A 14814-nucleotide genomic window follows, 5' to 3' on the forward strand; every position below is an offset into this window, starting at 1 on the left:
AAGACCATGTGAAGACACAGGGAGAAGATGACCATATACAAGCTAAGGAGACAGGCCTCAGAAGAAACCAACTCTGTGGACACCTTAATCTCGAACTTCCAGCCTCCAGAATTGTGGGAAAATACATTTCTGTTGTTTGAACCACCCAGTCTGTGGTACTTTCTTATGGCAGCACTAGCAAATTAATACAGCTTCCTATTCTTTCTTGGTAATGTAGACAAACTACCTAAAACACTTCCCACTGTATCCTGCTATTTAAAAAGTATCTAATTTTAGATCTCAAATATTCTTTGTTAAGAGCAAATATTCTTTATTCCTTTTTAATAATTAGCATATTTTATCAACATAAAATAGCTCACTCTTTGGTCTGGCTAAATGTAGTATTTACCAATTCTACAACCAACCACACTATCAACAACAGAAAACTAAAGAATCTTAGCTATCTCTTTTGAAGATGCACTCAACAAAACCTACACTGACCAAATACACTAATTGCTTTACCTTAATCTGGTGTACTCAGGCCCAACAGAAAGCATGGCATTTTGTGAACAGACATTGCCCAAACATACTAGCTAAAGTAAAATCTTTGTACTCACTCCCAAATGGGATCTACAGATCAAAAATGGCTAACTTAATCAGTTCCTGCTACAGTTAGGGAAAAACAAAAAGCTGCCTGTAGCTACTTGTGTCAAGAGTTGCAATTTAAGTCCCAGTTGTTGCCTGGTGATTTTTTTTCTCCATTTATTCCTCTGGTTCCTTGCAGACCCTCTTCTCCTATCTGCTCGTCGTATGCTAGAATTCCTCAGAGCTTCGTCCTCGGCCCTTCTCTTGTCACTACATTCTCTCTTTAAATGATCTCATCCAATGTAATAGTTTTAAATTTCATCTATATACTGGTGGCTCTCACACTTATTTCTCCAGCTTAGAAACTGTCTTCTGAGCTCCAGATCTATATATCCAACTGGTGATCTAGCCTTGCCCAGGTGTACTCCTCCACTAATCATTCCTTTCTTGGAAGATGACACTTCATTCACCCAGTTGTTCATGCCAGAAGCCTGGAAGTTCTTCTTGGCACTACTTTTTCACTGACCCCCATATCTAATGCATTAACAAGTCCTAGTGATTAAGAATATGTATTTATATTTATTACATATATATTTATATAATATATTTACATTATATATATTTATAATATAAATTAAGAATCTATCTTTATATTATAATATATATTTATATTATATTATAATATAAATGTAATATATAAAATATATTTATAATATATTAAATATTATATCACCAATATATTAATATTAAATACATTGATATGGTAATATATTTATATTTAATATAGTAATATTATATTTAATATCATATTATATATATATATATGTACATATATATATATATATATCTCCATCTCCACTACCTTAAATCTGTTCCTAGCTATTTATCTTGTGTCACCTGGACAGTAGTTTCCTAAATTGTCTCCCCACTTCCTCTCACTCTCCAATCTTTTATCCACAATGTAGCGGAAATCTTTAAAACCACAAAACCAATTCTCTCTTTCACACACACACACACACACGTCCTCATTGATATACAAACATTATTTCAAACATTTCGGGTAAATTGCACCTAAGATAGAGTGGATTAAGTATTGGTAAACCAGGAGGCTATTATAGTAATACAGGGAGGAAAGTGATGATAATCTGTTGGGCTAGATCGGAGGTAGTGAAGATGAAGAGAAGATCCATCCGAGAGGCACTTGGGAGGTAAAACTGTTTACAAACTTATTTAATCAGATTCCTCTCTGATTTAATCAAAACACTGATTATGAACTAATTTACTCACATCCCATAATTTAATGAAAACGGTAATTAAAACATTATCAAATTCTGTAATTTAATCAAAACATAGATTACAGATTTAATCAAATTCCTCAACAATTTTATTAAAATCACAAGTCCAGCAGATTCTCATATGCTGCAATGAACCAAAACACACACACACACACACACACACACACACACACACACACACTACATGAACTATCACAACGATTACAGAATTCACTGTAACATTTATATTTAAATGATCACAAAGGTAGCACATAATAGCTGCTAAAGGAGCAACCAGTGGATGGCTTGAAAACGAATGACTGAAATATTCACAGCAATCTTAGGAAAATAGGATTGGCCACGCTCACACCACAAAGGCCAGTCCCGGACTGAAACGAGAGGGTTGCTAGTATTGGCAGAGGTCTCACGTCAGTCAGTGGCCAGGCCCGGAACCCGCGCCTCATTCGTCACCCCTCCCACCGCGGGGCGGGGTGGCTCCGCCTTCTGTGTATATATTTTGGCCTGCGCTGGTGAAGGGGAGCAGAATCAGAAGTCGCTGGCCAGTGGGCGGGCACGTAAATTAACGAAATCCTAGAAGCCCGCCGTCCTATAGGTTCTCCCGCGAGGACTGCTTCCGGGGCAGGGGGCGGGGCTGCCGGAAGTAGCCGGACGCAGTCCCCAGCTCGTTGTTTAAGCGTCTGACGGGAAGGAGAAACCCGAGCTCCGGTGGCGCCGCAGGGCGGCAGTCACGATCAGACCCCGAACCTTTGCTAGCCTCTGGACGAGCCAGAAACCAGAAGTACCGGCTGCACAGCGGCGGGTGAGATACCCGCTCGCCTTTTGATCTCATCATGTCGCGGGGCTCCATCGAGATTCCCCTCCGGGATACTGACGAGGTAAGTGTTGAGTATGGGGGAGGGTTGGAGCCGTGAACTTGAACGGTCCCCTCTCCCCACTTTCTCTCGGCTTCGTTTCCGAAGCGAGAGCACCTTTTCCCCCAGGAGCCTAGATCGAAATCCCTGGCTGAAGCTCTGATCATCTGCTTCCCCAGCCCCTACGCCCTCCCAGCCTGGGAACATTGCGTTCCCGCAGCTTGGGGACTCGAGAAGGAGTTCTTGAAAGTTCCCCTCCAGCCTGTTCGTATTTGACACTACTCTGCTCTATTCTTAATTCACGGGCGCAGGGGTGTGAGAGTGCTCGATAAACGGTGAAGCAGCTCACTGATCACGGAGGTGGGCGCTGTCGTCATCGTGATCGCTCTGCTGCTCAAACCAAGTATCCCTGGGAATATCCTGAGAAAGGGATGTCGCCCTTCCTCCTTTAGAAACTCGGGTCTGTCATGGTGCACTGTGTGCGCTACACAGGCTCCGCAAGCGAAATAGAGACCCCAAGGGATAGCTCGTACCGTATGCTGACAGTTAACCTCCTCTCTCTTCCCGACACCTTATTCATGGCTGGCCTATGGCTTGTCTGAGTACAGCTTTCAGCACTGATGTTGTGTTACGGGATATCTCATGCTCTTATTTTTGTTCGTTTGCTTGGTTGAGATACAATTCGCTTACCATGAAATCCAGTGGTTTTTAGTAATGTTCACAAAGTTGTGTAACCATACCACTATCTAATTCCAGAACATTTACCTGCTACTGTGTTTGTGCCCACATTCAGGAGTGTCTGCGACACACAGTGCTGCCTCCATGATTAATGTGTACAGTGGCATTCAACTTTGCATTGCCACTAGGATTGTCAGACCTTTGGCATCAGAGCCCCAGAGGTGTTTATCTGCATTTTGCCTGTGTTATATGTTAAGCAGGTTTTGGTTTTGTTATTTTTGAGTAAGCAACGTTTTTTTTTTGTGTGTGGTATTTTATAGTCCTCGTGATTTGAAGACAGCCAGAAGGATTTGTTTGCCTCTGTGTGCTTTTTCTTTAATATTACCATATAACCTACTTGTCATGTGCTCCTTAAACTTTTCTTAACATACTTCCTCAGCCCTTTTGAAAGTGAACACAAACCCTATGTATATCCATATTGATGTGTATTTAAGAAAAGCAGCAAAGAAGAAATGTGAATTTAAAAAGAAATGAGTTAAAAACCTACATTTTGTGTTTTAGGTCATTGAGCTTGACTTCGATCAGTTACCGGAGGGAGATGAAGTTATCAGTATTTTGAAACAGGAACACACACAACTGCACATATGGATTGCTTTGGCGGTCAGTATTCATGCAACAAATATTTTTTTATATGTTGACTGAGAAAAATATGTGGTTTCTGTTTTCGGGTACAGTAATAACCAGCTTAGCTGCTTGATAAATTAATTATACCATGTGTCTGGAAGATAATTGTATTACCATTTGTGAAACAAAAAGGCTAGTTTCCTAAATGATGTGCTACTCCACTGATAAATTAGTGTATGTTGGTAAAGGCAAAAACCATTTAAGTTAAATAATACTCAATATTTTATTAAGTATTTGATTATTTAGTGATTGATTACTTAGTGAAGACTGGCTTAATGTTTATGGATAAGCTGAGCAAAAATTAAGGTGCCAGGATGTAGACATTGCTACTTATTGTTTCCCATAACAATAAAACATTTCTCATAAAATACTCTAGAAGGTGATTAGGTTCCAGGCTAACTCACAAAAGCCCTTTTGGATGAAGTTTATCTCTGGCTTAAGTTTTTTTGTCCTGTTTGGTCCCTTCTAAAACATAAATGCTGCTGGAGAGTCTCAGGAAAATCACCTCAGAGAGCATAAAATTCTAACACCCTCCACCTTCCCCAACACCAGCTGTATAGTGATGTGTCCTTTTTATGGGAACATTATGGTAAATGATTATAGTGATATAATATACTAAACACTATAATCATTGTTTCTAAGTAAGTGTGCCACGGGTCGCTTTTATGTAAAGATACACAGGAGGCTCCTAATACTGTCTTGAAGGATCAGAGAAGTAGAGCTTATATCCAGTGCTCAAGCCTAACTCGTAGTTACTTAGATGTGGATTTAAAGAGAAGTACTTCCAGTGACAAGCAGTGCCTTCCTGACTTGAAGTGCTAAGTTTTCCTAGTCTGTGGAGAGCAAGCCTGTAATGCTTGTCACACATTTTTTAAAACCAGAAGGTAACTTCAATATTTTTCAGTACGAATATTTCCTTTAACAGCGCTTACACAGAAATTGGTGAAACCTTGTGGGCTGTAGGTCGTTACAGAGAAAAGAGTGTAGGTATATAACTTGATGAGTTTGGAGACAACTATACACCTTTAGGTGAATTCAGTAGTGGGCCTCTTCGTCTTGCCTGTCTGCTGTGCAGGCAGTCCTTTGTGGAGTTATAGTTGTTCAATTTGTTATAAATTCCAGGGGAAATTTCCAGAGGCTCACCTCACGTCGCCATTTTTATGATGTCCCACCCAGAAAGGCCTTAATTCGAATTCCAGCGTGGCTGCTAACTACCTTTATGACTTTAGACAAATGATCTACCTTCTGAGCCTGTTGCCTCATCTAAAATATGAGGATATTAGTATTTACTTTAAGGATGGTTATACAGATTAGAGACAAAATATATGAAGCTCCTAGCATAGTATGTGACCCATATTAGGTGGTTAATGAACGGTGGCTATTCTTATTATTAATACATGCACCATGCCCGGGGAAGTTATTCAGCAAGCCCAAAGCCATGGGAAATTTGATAAGCCTGGAACCAGAACCCAAGTTTCCTGTTCAGAATTTTTTATACCTCTCATTATTGCTTTCTTTCTCTGGCTCTGATTTAGTTTGAAATCAACTATTTCTAGGTAAGAAGTGAGTTGAAAGCATTTGTGGTGATGATAGTTTTTAAGTTTTATTAGATACAATTCAGCTATAATAAACTGCACATATTTCTTAAACCATTTGAGAAGTTTCAGCATGTGTGTATACCTGTCAAATCATCACCACAATCAAGGTAATGTATATATCCATCACCCCCCAAAACTTTCCTCTGAACTCTCCCTTGTGCCCCACAGTGTCCAGGCAACCTCTGATCTGCTTTTTGTTGCTAAAAATTAGTTTGCATCTTCTAGAGTTCTTTACAAATGGAATCATACATTATGTACTCCTTTTGGTCTGTCTTCTTTCACTCAACATAATTATTTTGAGATTTATCCATGTTGTAGCATGTATCAACAGTTCCTTTTTTATTGCTGAGTAGTAGCCATTGTACAGATAAACTACAGCTTCTTTGTCCATTCACGTGTTGATCAGCTATTGGGTTGTAATAGTTTTTTACTATTACAAATAAAGCTGCTATATCGATTTGTGTATAACTTTTTGCATAAACTTATGCTTTAGTAATTCTAATTCTTTACCTCATAGCTGGAATACTACAAGCAAGGAAAAACAGAAGAGTTTGTAAAGTTGTTGGAAGCAGCACGTATTGATGGCAATTTGGACTATAGAGACCATGAAAAAGACCAGATGACTTGCTTGGATACATTGGCGGCCTACTATGTACAACAGGCTCGGAAGGAAAAAAATAAGGACAACAAGAAAGATCTTATTACACAGGCAACCCTATTGTATACAATGGCTGATAAAATTATTATGTATGATCAGGTAAAATAAGTCATTTTTTTATTTTATGAGGGAAAAATGTGTATGACAGGCAATAGATTTTTTTTGAAAGATTTTTCTTAAAATAACATGGTTGACATAAATGGTCAAAGTGAAGAAGGGTTCCTTGTTAAAATTGGAATTTCTTTGGTCCTTATACTGTTGAAGTAATTTAGCTTATAAAACTTATACACATGTTGAGTCACTAATTCCAACATATCCAGGTGAATTTCAAGCATATTTTAAGGAGTTTGAATTTTTCTTTTTGTCATTATTCCTGACACAGAAGACTTGTTGCATTTCAGGATAATTTCTCAGTTTATAATTAAGAATTGCTTATTATTAGTTTAAATGCATTACAGTTGACAGGAATTTTTGTGATCATGCAGTTCCTTTCTATATGGTTTTCATTTTAGTATTACACATTCATGTTAAATTGTGGTTAGTCCTTGGTAAAGTCAAGTCTAAGATGATGCATTACTTTTTCAGAACCACTTGTTGGGAAGAGCCTGCTTCTGCCTCCTCGAAGGTGACAAAATGGATCAGGCTGATGCACAGTTTCATTTTGTACTCAACCAGTCTCCAAATAATATTCCTGCCCTTCTTGGTGAGTCATTTTCGGCAACTATGTTAGGAATCTATTTTTCAGCATATGCCTAGAATATATTTCTTTGTAATTGCTCCTTAGTAATGGGCTTGAGAGCAATGTAAAAGAGCTTTAGCTTATTAAAAATGAAACTATCTGCAATAGATCATTGTTTCTGTTGAAATTACAGAAATAAAATATATACCAGTTAAGAATAATTTGTTCCACACTTCTAAAGAGTAAATAAACCATCTGTCTTTGGACAACTCTGAGTTACCTTAATTATTGTTTTATAACACTTAACATAAAGACTGTACTGTTCTATTTATAGGTATAAATCAATATACCCTTATGGAAAGCAAGTTTTAATATGAAATCACTTTCACTATTTTCAAGTATTTCTTACTGAGATGTTATTTGATTTAGGTGAGTTAGGATAGAGCATATGAGACTTGTGTTCTTTAATCAGTGCATGTTTATTTTTAAAAATCATTATAGGTAAAGCTTGCATTTCATTCAACAAGAAGGATTACAGAGGAGCTCTTGCTTACTATAAGAAAGCATTGCGTACTAACCCAGGATGTCCAGGTAAGAGAAAAACTTTAAGTCTGAAATGTATGATCCAACTTACAATATTGAGGATTTGGCAGTTGCTTATGAAGTTAGTTGTGAAAAAATACTGTAGGATTGTTGAAATGACAGAATGAGATTTTAAAAAACTATATTATGGGGTTGCCGGTTAGCTCAGTTGGTTAGAGCGCGGTGCTCTTAACAACAAGGTTGCTGGTTCGATCCCCACATAGGCCACTGTGAGCTGCGCCCTCCACAACCAAATTGAAACAACTACTTGATTTGGAGCTGAGGCGTTCTGGAAAAACACATTTAAAATAAATAAAAGTTTTTTTAAAAAGCAGGGCTCATTAAAGAAAAAACCACAACTATATTGTGTTTGATTCAAAAGCTGAATGGTCGATCATAGTATAATCCTTCTGCCCTGTACTACTTGTCTTTCCAAAATCTTGTTATTTTAGCAAATTTTATTGATACCATCTGTGTGCCAGTCACTGTTCTAGACCCAGGGAATGAACCAAAGAGACAAAAGTCCCTGCCCTCATGGAATTTATTTTCCAGTGATGAAGATAAAATGAGTAAAGTATATACTATATAAGATATTGGTAAGGGCTAAGGAGAAAATAAAACAGAAAAGGAGTATAGGAAACATTGGGGGTTGCTTAGAAAGGTTGACCAGGGAAGTACATCACTGAAACAGTAACATTTGAAGAGACCTAAAAAAAAAAAGGTGAAGGCATACAGATATATGGGAGAAGATTATTCCCAGAGAGAGGGCATAGGAGGTCCATAGGGCCTGAGGAAAGAGTAGGCCTGGCAAGTTTGAAGAACAATAAGGAAGCCATTGTGCCTGGAATGGAGAGAGAGAGAAGAGGAGGAAAACTAGTAAGAACTGGGGTCAAAGATATAACTAGGCAGTAATCATGTAAGGCATCATAGGTTGTTCTAATGACCATCTTTTACTCAGAGACATAGGAACCATTGGAGGGCTTTGGGCAAAGGAGTAAGTGACAGGATCTGACTTAAATTTAAAGGATCATTCATGCTTCTGGGATGAGACTAGAATGGAGCATGAGGAGCAACGACAGAAGGAGGGTGATCAGGTAGAAGGCCATCACAGTCATGCAGGTCAGAGATGATTGTGGTTCGCATTAAGGTGGTAATAGTGGAGGTACAGGTGGTCAGATTCTAAGTATATTTTGAAGGGAGAGTAGATGTGATTTGTGTGACAAAGGAGGATTCAAAGGTAACTCCTTTGCAGAAGCAATGGAAGAGCAGTTACATTTTACAACATTTGGAAGCTAGTTCAGGAGGAACTAGTTTTAGATATGAAAAGTTTGAAGTATTTTTAGACATGCAAGTGGAAAAGTCGGGGTGGGGCTGAAGTTCAAGAAAGAGGTCTGGGCCAAAGTATTAATTTGGAAGTCATCAACATACAGATACCCTGTTTCCCTGGAAATAAGAGCCCGACAATCAGCTCTAATGCATTTTTTGGAGCAAAAATTAATGTGAGACCCGGTCTTATTTTACTATAAAATTCTATCGTTAGGCCAAGTAAAATAGGGACTGGGAATTGATCATTGGATTTAGCAGCATTCAAATCATTAGTGAGCTTTATAAAAGTAGTTTTACTGGATTGGTGGGGATGAGACCCTCTTTGGAGTGGATTCAGGAGAAAATGAAAGGAAAGGAATTGGAGGCAGCAAGTGTAAATAGATCTCAGGGAGTTTTCTATTAAGGGAAGAATAGGAATGGGTTGATAACAGAAAGGGAAATGGAATCAGAGGATTTTTTTAACATGGGAGAATATATGTAGATAAGAACTAGAAGAAAGGGAAAATTTGATGACACAGAAAAAGAGGGCAGAATTACTGGAGCAGTGCCCTTTAATAGATGAGAAGGTGTAGGAACTAGTGACCAGAGGAGAGGTTGGCCTTAGATAAGAACATGGTTGTGTTTTGGCATGGCTTTGAAATTGGGTAGCATATGTAAGCGTAGCTCCGAAGGGAATGTATGTGCATGTAGTCAGTTACATTATTTAAGGCCTTAATGAAGCTTTTTGTTCTCTATTTAAAAACTGCTCTTCGAAATTAGATATTGAAGGTATAGTGTAGCCAGGTGTGTTGGAAGACAAGAAAAATACCAGAATTATAGATGTTCTGATCTATAGTGAGAAAGGTATCCATGATGAGGGGGTAAAGATTAGGGAAGTGGGGAATGGTATGATATAACCTCCGATGAAACCAAGTTTGTGATATACCAAAAGCTTTTATATTGATAGTATGGTTATACTGATGTTAATTTTGAGAGTTTGCAACTCATAAATAGAGAATTTAAGAATTTTTTAAAAAATTCAAACTCTAGAGATGCTCTAGTTTGACAGATTGAATGACTTGATTTTATTTTTTTAGCGGAAGTTCGTTTAGGAATGGGTCATTGCTTTGTGAAACTTAACAAACTGGAGAAAGCGCGTCTGGCATTTAGTAGAGCCCTGGAACTCAATTCAAAATGTGTGGGAGCATTGGTTGGATTGGCTGTTCTAGAGCTCAACAATAAAGAGGTATGTGAGGAAAAAAATTATCTATTTCCTGGGTTTTTTGTCAGGCTCGTGGTCCCTTACTTAAAACCCTTAAGGCCAGAGTGTTTTAGAAATCAAGATTTCAGAGTATAGAAATGTAATATGATGCCTGCACTACATAACATAAAAAACCCCAGTTACTAAGACACAACCCCAACTACTTACTGTATTTTGCCGTGTATCTTGTGCATTTTTTGGCCCAAATTTGTGAGGGAGAAATAAGGGTGCACATTATACATGGGTAGTACTAATTCCGTATCTGTATAAGTGTTTTTAATTCTTTTTTTTATTCTATGAGTTAAAAGTGTAACTCTAGAAATCAATAACGATATCCATATGTAAAATATGGATAATCAGTTTTGTTGAACTTACGACGAACTTGCAACAACAAAGATTTCTTGCCTTCTAGGATGCATAAGTATCGTAAATTTGTTACCGGTGTATAGAGTTGCTTGTACCTTGTATCTGTTCTTGTGTTTTATAATTAGTTACATAAAATTTCTTGTACCATAATATGTTAAAAAATAAATGCTGGGCCGGCCCGGTTGCTCAGGTGGTTGGAGCGCAATGCTCCTAACGCTGAGGTCACTGGTTCAATTCCCACATGGGCCAGTGATCTGTGCCCTCTACAGCTAAGATTGTGAGCAACAGCTCTCCCTGGAGCTGGGCTGCCGTGAGCCCCCTGAGATTGGTGTGTGCTGCTGTGTGCTGCCATGAGTGGCCGGTGGCCAGCATGAGTGGCCACCGTGAGCGGCCACTGCAGCCAGCGTGAGCGGCCGGCAGTCGGCGAGAGCTGCCGTGAGCTGCTGTGAGCAGCCAACTGATGACCAGCAACCGACTGCCTCAGCCGGGGGAGTGCAAGGCTCATAATACCAGCATGGGCCAGGGAGCTGTGTCCTACGCAACTAGACTGAGAAACAACGGCGTGAACCAGAGTAGAGGGGCGAGGTGGAGGAAGGACGGGGGGAGGGAGGGAAATAAATAAATAAGTAATGCTAAAATTTCTTTATAATACAAAAATAAGTACCTAAATGTAAACAAATAAAAATTTAAATTAAAAAATTAAAATGAAAGTTTTCTTTTTTCCCCCTGAAAAGTTTGGGCCTAAAACATGGGTGCACATTATACATGGCAAAATATGGTATATTTCTATGGTTAAATGAGTTACTGTTCACACTAATAGGATAGATACCCTCACAATTCAGGGAAAGTTTTGCCACAAAATGAGCTTATTCCAAGATTACCAAAAAACTTGTTTTTTAGAGGTTTTTGGATTTCAGAATCTCAGATAAGGGATTGTAGATTATATATCAGTTTGGAATGCTTTCAATTGCAAGTAACAAAAAGTACACTACAGTGACTTAAACATAGGGCTTTTATTGTTTACTAAACCTGGTGGTCTTGGATTTGGCACCTCAGTATCATCAAGCCCACATTTTATATCTTTCTGTCCTCCCTTAATACTTGGCCTTTCTTCAAGTTTGTCATCTTATAGTTGCAAAATAACTGGTACATCTCCAAGCATCTCATTATGGTATCAGCCTTTTAAGGAAGGAGGAAAAGGAGAGGATAAAAGGCTTTCTCATAAAGAAGTTCTATCTTATTTTGAGAAGGAAGCTCCCCATCATGCTTCACAATTGTCTAGACACAGTTTCCAATACAGATGCTTTTGTAGTTAAGTTTAAGAAAACTAAATTCTAACAATTTAACTCACTATTTGTAATGTTTTATCCCTGGTGAAGGTCAACTAAAACACGAGCTATATTTTGGTATCTGAACTTAGATTTGCATAACCTTATTTCTTTCAGACAATAAAGACAACTGAAAAAGTGCTAATTAAGTAATGTTTTCACTCAATCCAGCCGTCATTGTTTTTCTTTTAGGCTGATTCCATCAAAAATGGTGTCCAACTTCTTTCCAGAGCCTATACTATTGATCCTAGCAACCCTATGGTATTGAACCACTTGGCAAATCATTTTTTCTTCAAAAAGGTAAGAGAAGTCATTTATTAAAGTTCTTTTTAAAAAACTTTATTTTTCAATTACAGGTGAGATTCAGTATTTTATTGGTTTCAGGTGTACAGCATAGTGGTTAGACATTTATATAACTTACGAAGTGATCCCCTCTGTAAGTCTGGTACCCACCTGACCCCATACATAGTTATTACAATATTATTGACTATATTCCCTATGTTGTACTTTACTTCCCTGTGACTGTTTTGTAACTACCAATTTGTACTTCTCAATCCCTTCACCTTTTTCACCCAACACCACCAGCTCCCCTCCCATCTGACAGCCATCAGTTTGTTCTCTGTGTCTATGAATCTGTTTCTGTTTTGTTTGTTCACTTATTTTGTTTTCTAGATTCTACATGTAAGTGAAATCATATGGTATTTGTCTTTCTCTGTGTGACTTATTTCACTTAGCATAATACCCTCTAGGTCCATCCATGTTGTCACAAATGGTAAGATTTCATTCTTTTTATGGCTAAGTAATATTCCATTGTATATATGTACCACATCTTCTTTATTCATTCCTCTATGGATGGACATCTAGGTTGCTTTCATATCTTGGCTATTGTAAATAATGCTGCAATGAACATAGGGATGCATATATCTTTTCGAATTAGTGTTTCGGATTTCTTCGGATAAATATCCAGAAGTGGGATTGCAGAGTCATAAGGTAGTTCTATTTTTAATTTTTTGAGGAACCTCCATACTGTTTCCCATAGTGGCTGCACCAGGCTAACCAGGAAGGTATAAAATTCTTTACTTTTGAATCCTGATTTTTTTGTTTTTTTATACTGCAGTTAATACTTTATATTTTTAACTGGGAAAACAATTTAAAGTTGTCAAGAGTTTTTTCCAGATTAGTTTGTATCTGGGACTAATCATCTGGGGGTGGGTACATTTGTCTCTTCATTCATTTAACATTTATGGACCCTTTATACCATACTCAACACTGTGATAGCGATGTAGAAGGCAGTGAGACATGACGTATGCACTCAAGGAGTTCAGTTTCGTGAAAAACAGTCATGTAAACAAATGTAAATGTAAAGATAAAAGTGTCTACCCTGCTGTGGTACAGAAATGAAAGAGAAAGTGATGTGGTTAAAGGAGGGCTTCCAACAAGAAGGCAAAACTCTTGAACTAGGGGAAGGGTACAAATCTATGCAATAGTCTTAGTTACGTAAGAGCATAGCATATGATGGGCCATGGTAGGTCATGCATGAGATCCAGATAGTGCCCCACTTGTGTAATATAAGTAGTTTGAACATACTAGACAACAAGGAGTCATTGAAATTTCTGTATATTGATCATGATGCAATTTTTAAAGTTGCCACTAATTCTGTAGCAACAATGGTATTTTAGGTTTCTTAAGTACCAAAGCCAAGATTTCATTGGCAAAGTTATAGAGTAAGCATGTAAATTTAATCTGCCATATTGAAATCAGATACTAAATTGTACTAAGAACTTTAAACTACTTAAATAGCAATTTAGTCACAAATAGTTAAATAGCAAAAAGTCATAAAACTGCATCAATCCTTATTAATGATAGATGCTATGTTACTGTGATTGTTGCTATTAATATGTATTGAATGCTTACTAAATGCCAAGCACTGTTAAAAATGCATTCCATGAATTTATATAGTATTCACCACAATCCTATGAGGTAGGTAGTATCCCCATTTTGGAAATGAATAATTGAGGCAGAGTTAATAACCTAAGATCACACAACTATTCACCATTATGCTTTATTCCCTCTGGCTATAGAAGCATATTCCCCTTTCATAATGCATTATTGAGCTTTATGCTATAACTGTTATGGTACTAAAAGGCAACTATTTAGGGAAAAGATGGAAATGTATTTTATAAGCAAATGAAGTTACTATTTAAGATAAAACAGTTACCTACATTAGTTTAGTTTTTACTGGGAAAAACAAAGGACTGATTCTTAAATATTTGAGTGTATATCTAATAATCAGTACTCACAGCTATAGGGCAGCTTCCTTGAAGCAAAGGAGAATTGTTCAGTTTTTAATCTTCAGTGCTAGTCACTCTTCCACTGCTGAAAATAAAGACTTGTTTGTATTTAACACAATCAGTATATGTAGAACCTTACAGATTACGTAAGTGAAATATGTAAACCAAGGCAGAGTGTTACTGGACACCTGACCTGTGATCAGCACTGTGCCAGGTGAGGTGAGACATACATTCTTTTTTTCTTTTTTTATTTTTTTGGGGGGGAAATATTGGGGAACAGTGTGTTTCTCCAGGGCCCATCAGCTCCAAGTCATTGGCCTTCATTCTAGTTGTGGAGGGTGCAGCTCAGCTCCAAGTCCAGTTGCTGTTTTCAATCTTTAGTTGCAGGGGGCACAGCCCACCATCCCATGCGGGAATTGAACCAGCAGCCTTGTCTTTGAGAGCTGGCGCTCTAATCAACTGAGCCATCTGGCTGCACCAGACATACATTCTTGCATTGAATGTATGTCTTTAAGGTTTACAGAGCACATTTACATACATTTTCTCAATTTGTCATAGCAGCCTGAGGAGGTGGGCAGGCTATTTCTCTTTTCATTTCTATAGATAAGAAAGTGAGGCTCAGCAAAGTTAAATAACATCACTTGCCGAAATTTACTCAGCTATATAGTCAAGTT

At 37.8% G+C, this 14814-nt stretch overlaps 1 protein-coding gene across 1 annotated transcript in view; it reads left to right on the top strand.

Annotated features, from left to right (window-relative positions):
- The first annotated feature begins 2374 nt into the window (after positions 1 to 2374).
- Positions 2375 to 14814, top strand: part of CTR9 (CTR9 component of Paf1/RNA polymerase II complex) — a 29195-nt gene continuing 16755 nt past the window's right edge. The window contains exons 1-7 of the mRNA XM_019729164.3: positions 2375 to 2734; positions 3950 to 4048; positions 6188 to 6427; positions 6914 to 7031; positions 7509 to 7598; positions 9992 to 10140; positions 12042 to 12149. Coding sequence (XP_019584723.3) covers positions 2690 to 2734; positions 3950 to 4048; positions 6188 to 6427; positions 6914 to 7031; positions 7509 to 7598; positions 9992 to 10140; positions 12042 to 12149 — 849 coding nt within the window. The 5' untranslated portion in view covers positions 2375 to 2689. The remainder of the gene's footprint in view (positions 2735 to 3949; positions 4049 to 6187; positions 6428 to 6913; positions 7032 to 7508; positions 7599 to 9991; positions 10141 to 12041; positions 12150 to 14814) is intronic.

This window comes from Rhinolophus sinicus, chromosome 14 (genome assembly GCF_057876585.1).
Source record: "Rhinolophus sinicus isolate RSI-liver-muscle chromosome 14, RSI-T2T, whole genome shotgun sequence".
In the NCBI taxonomy this organism is placed as follows: Eukaryota; Metazoa; Chordata; class Mammalia; order Chiroptera; family Rhinolophidae; genus Rhinolophus; species Rhinolophus sinicus.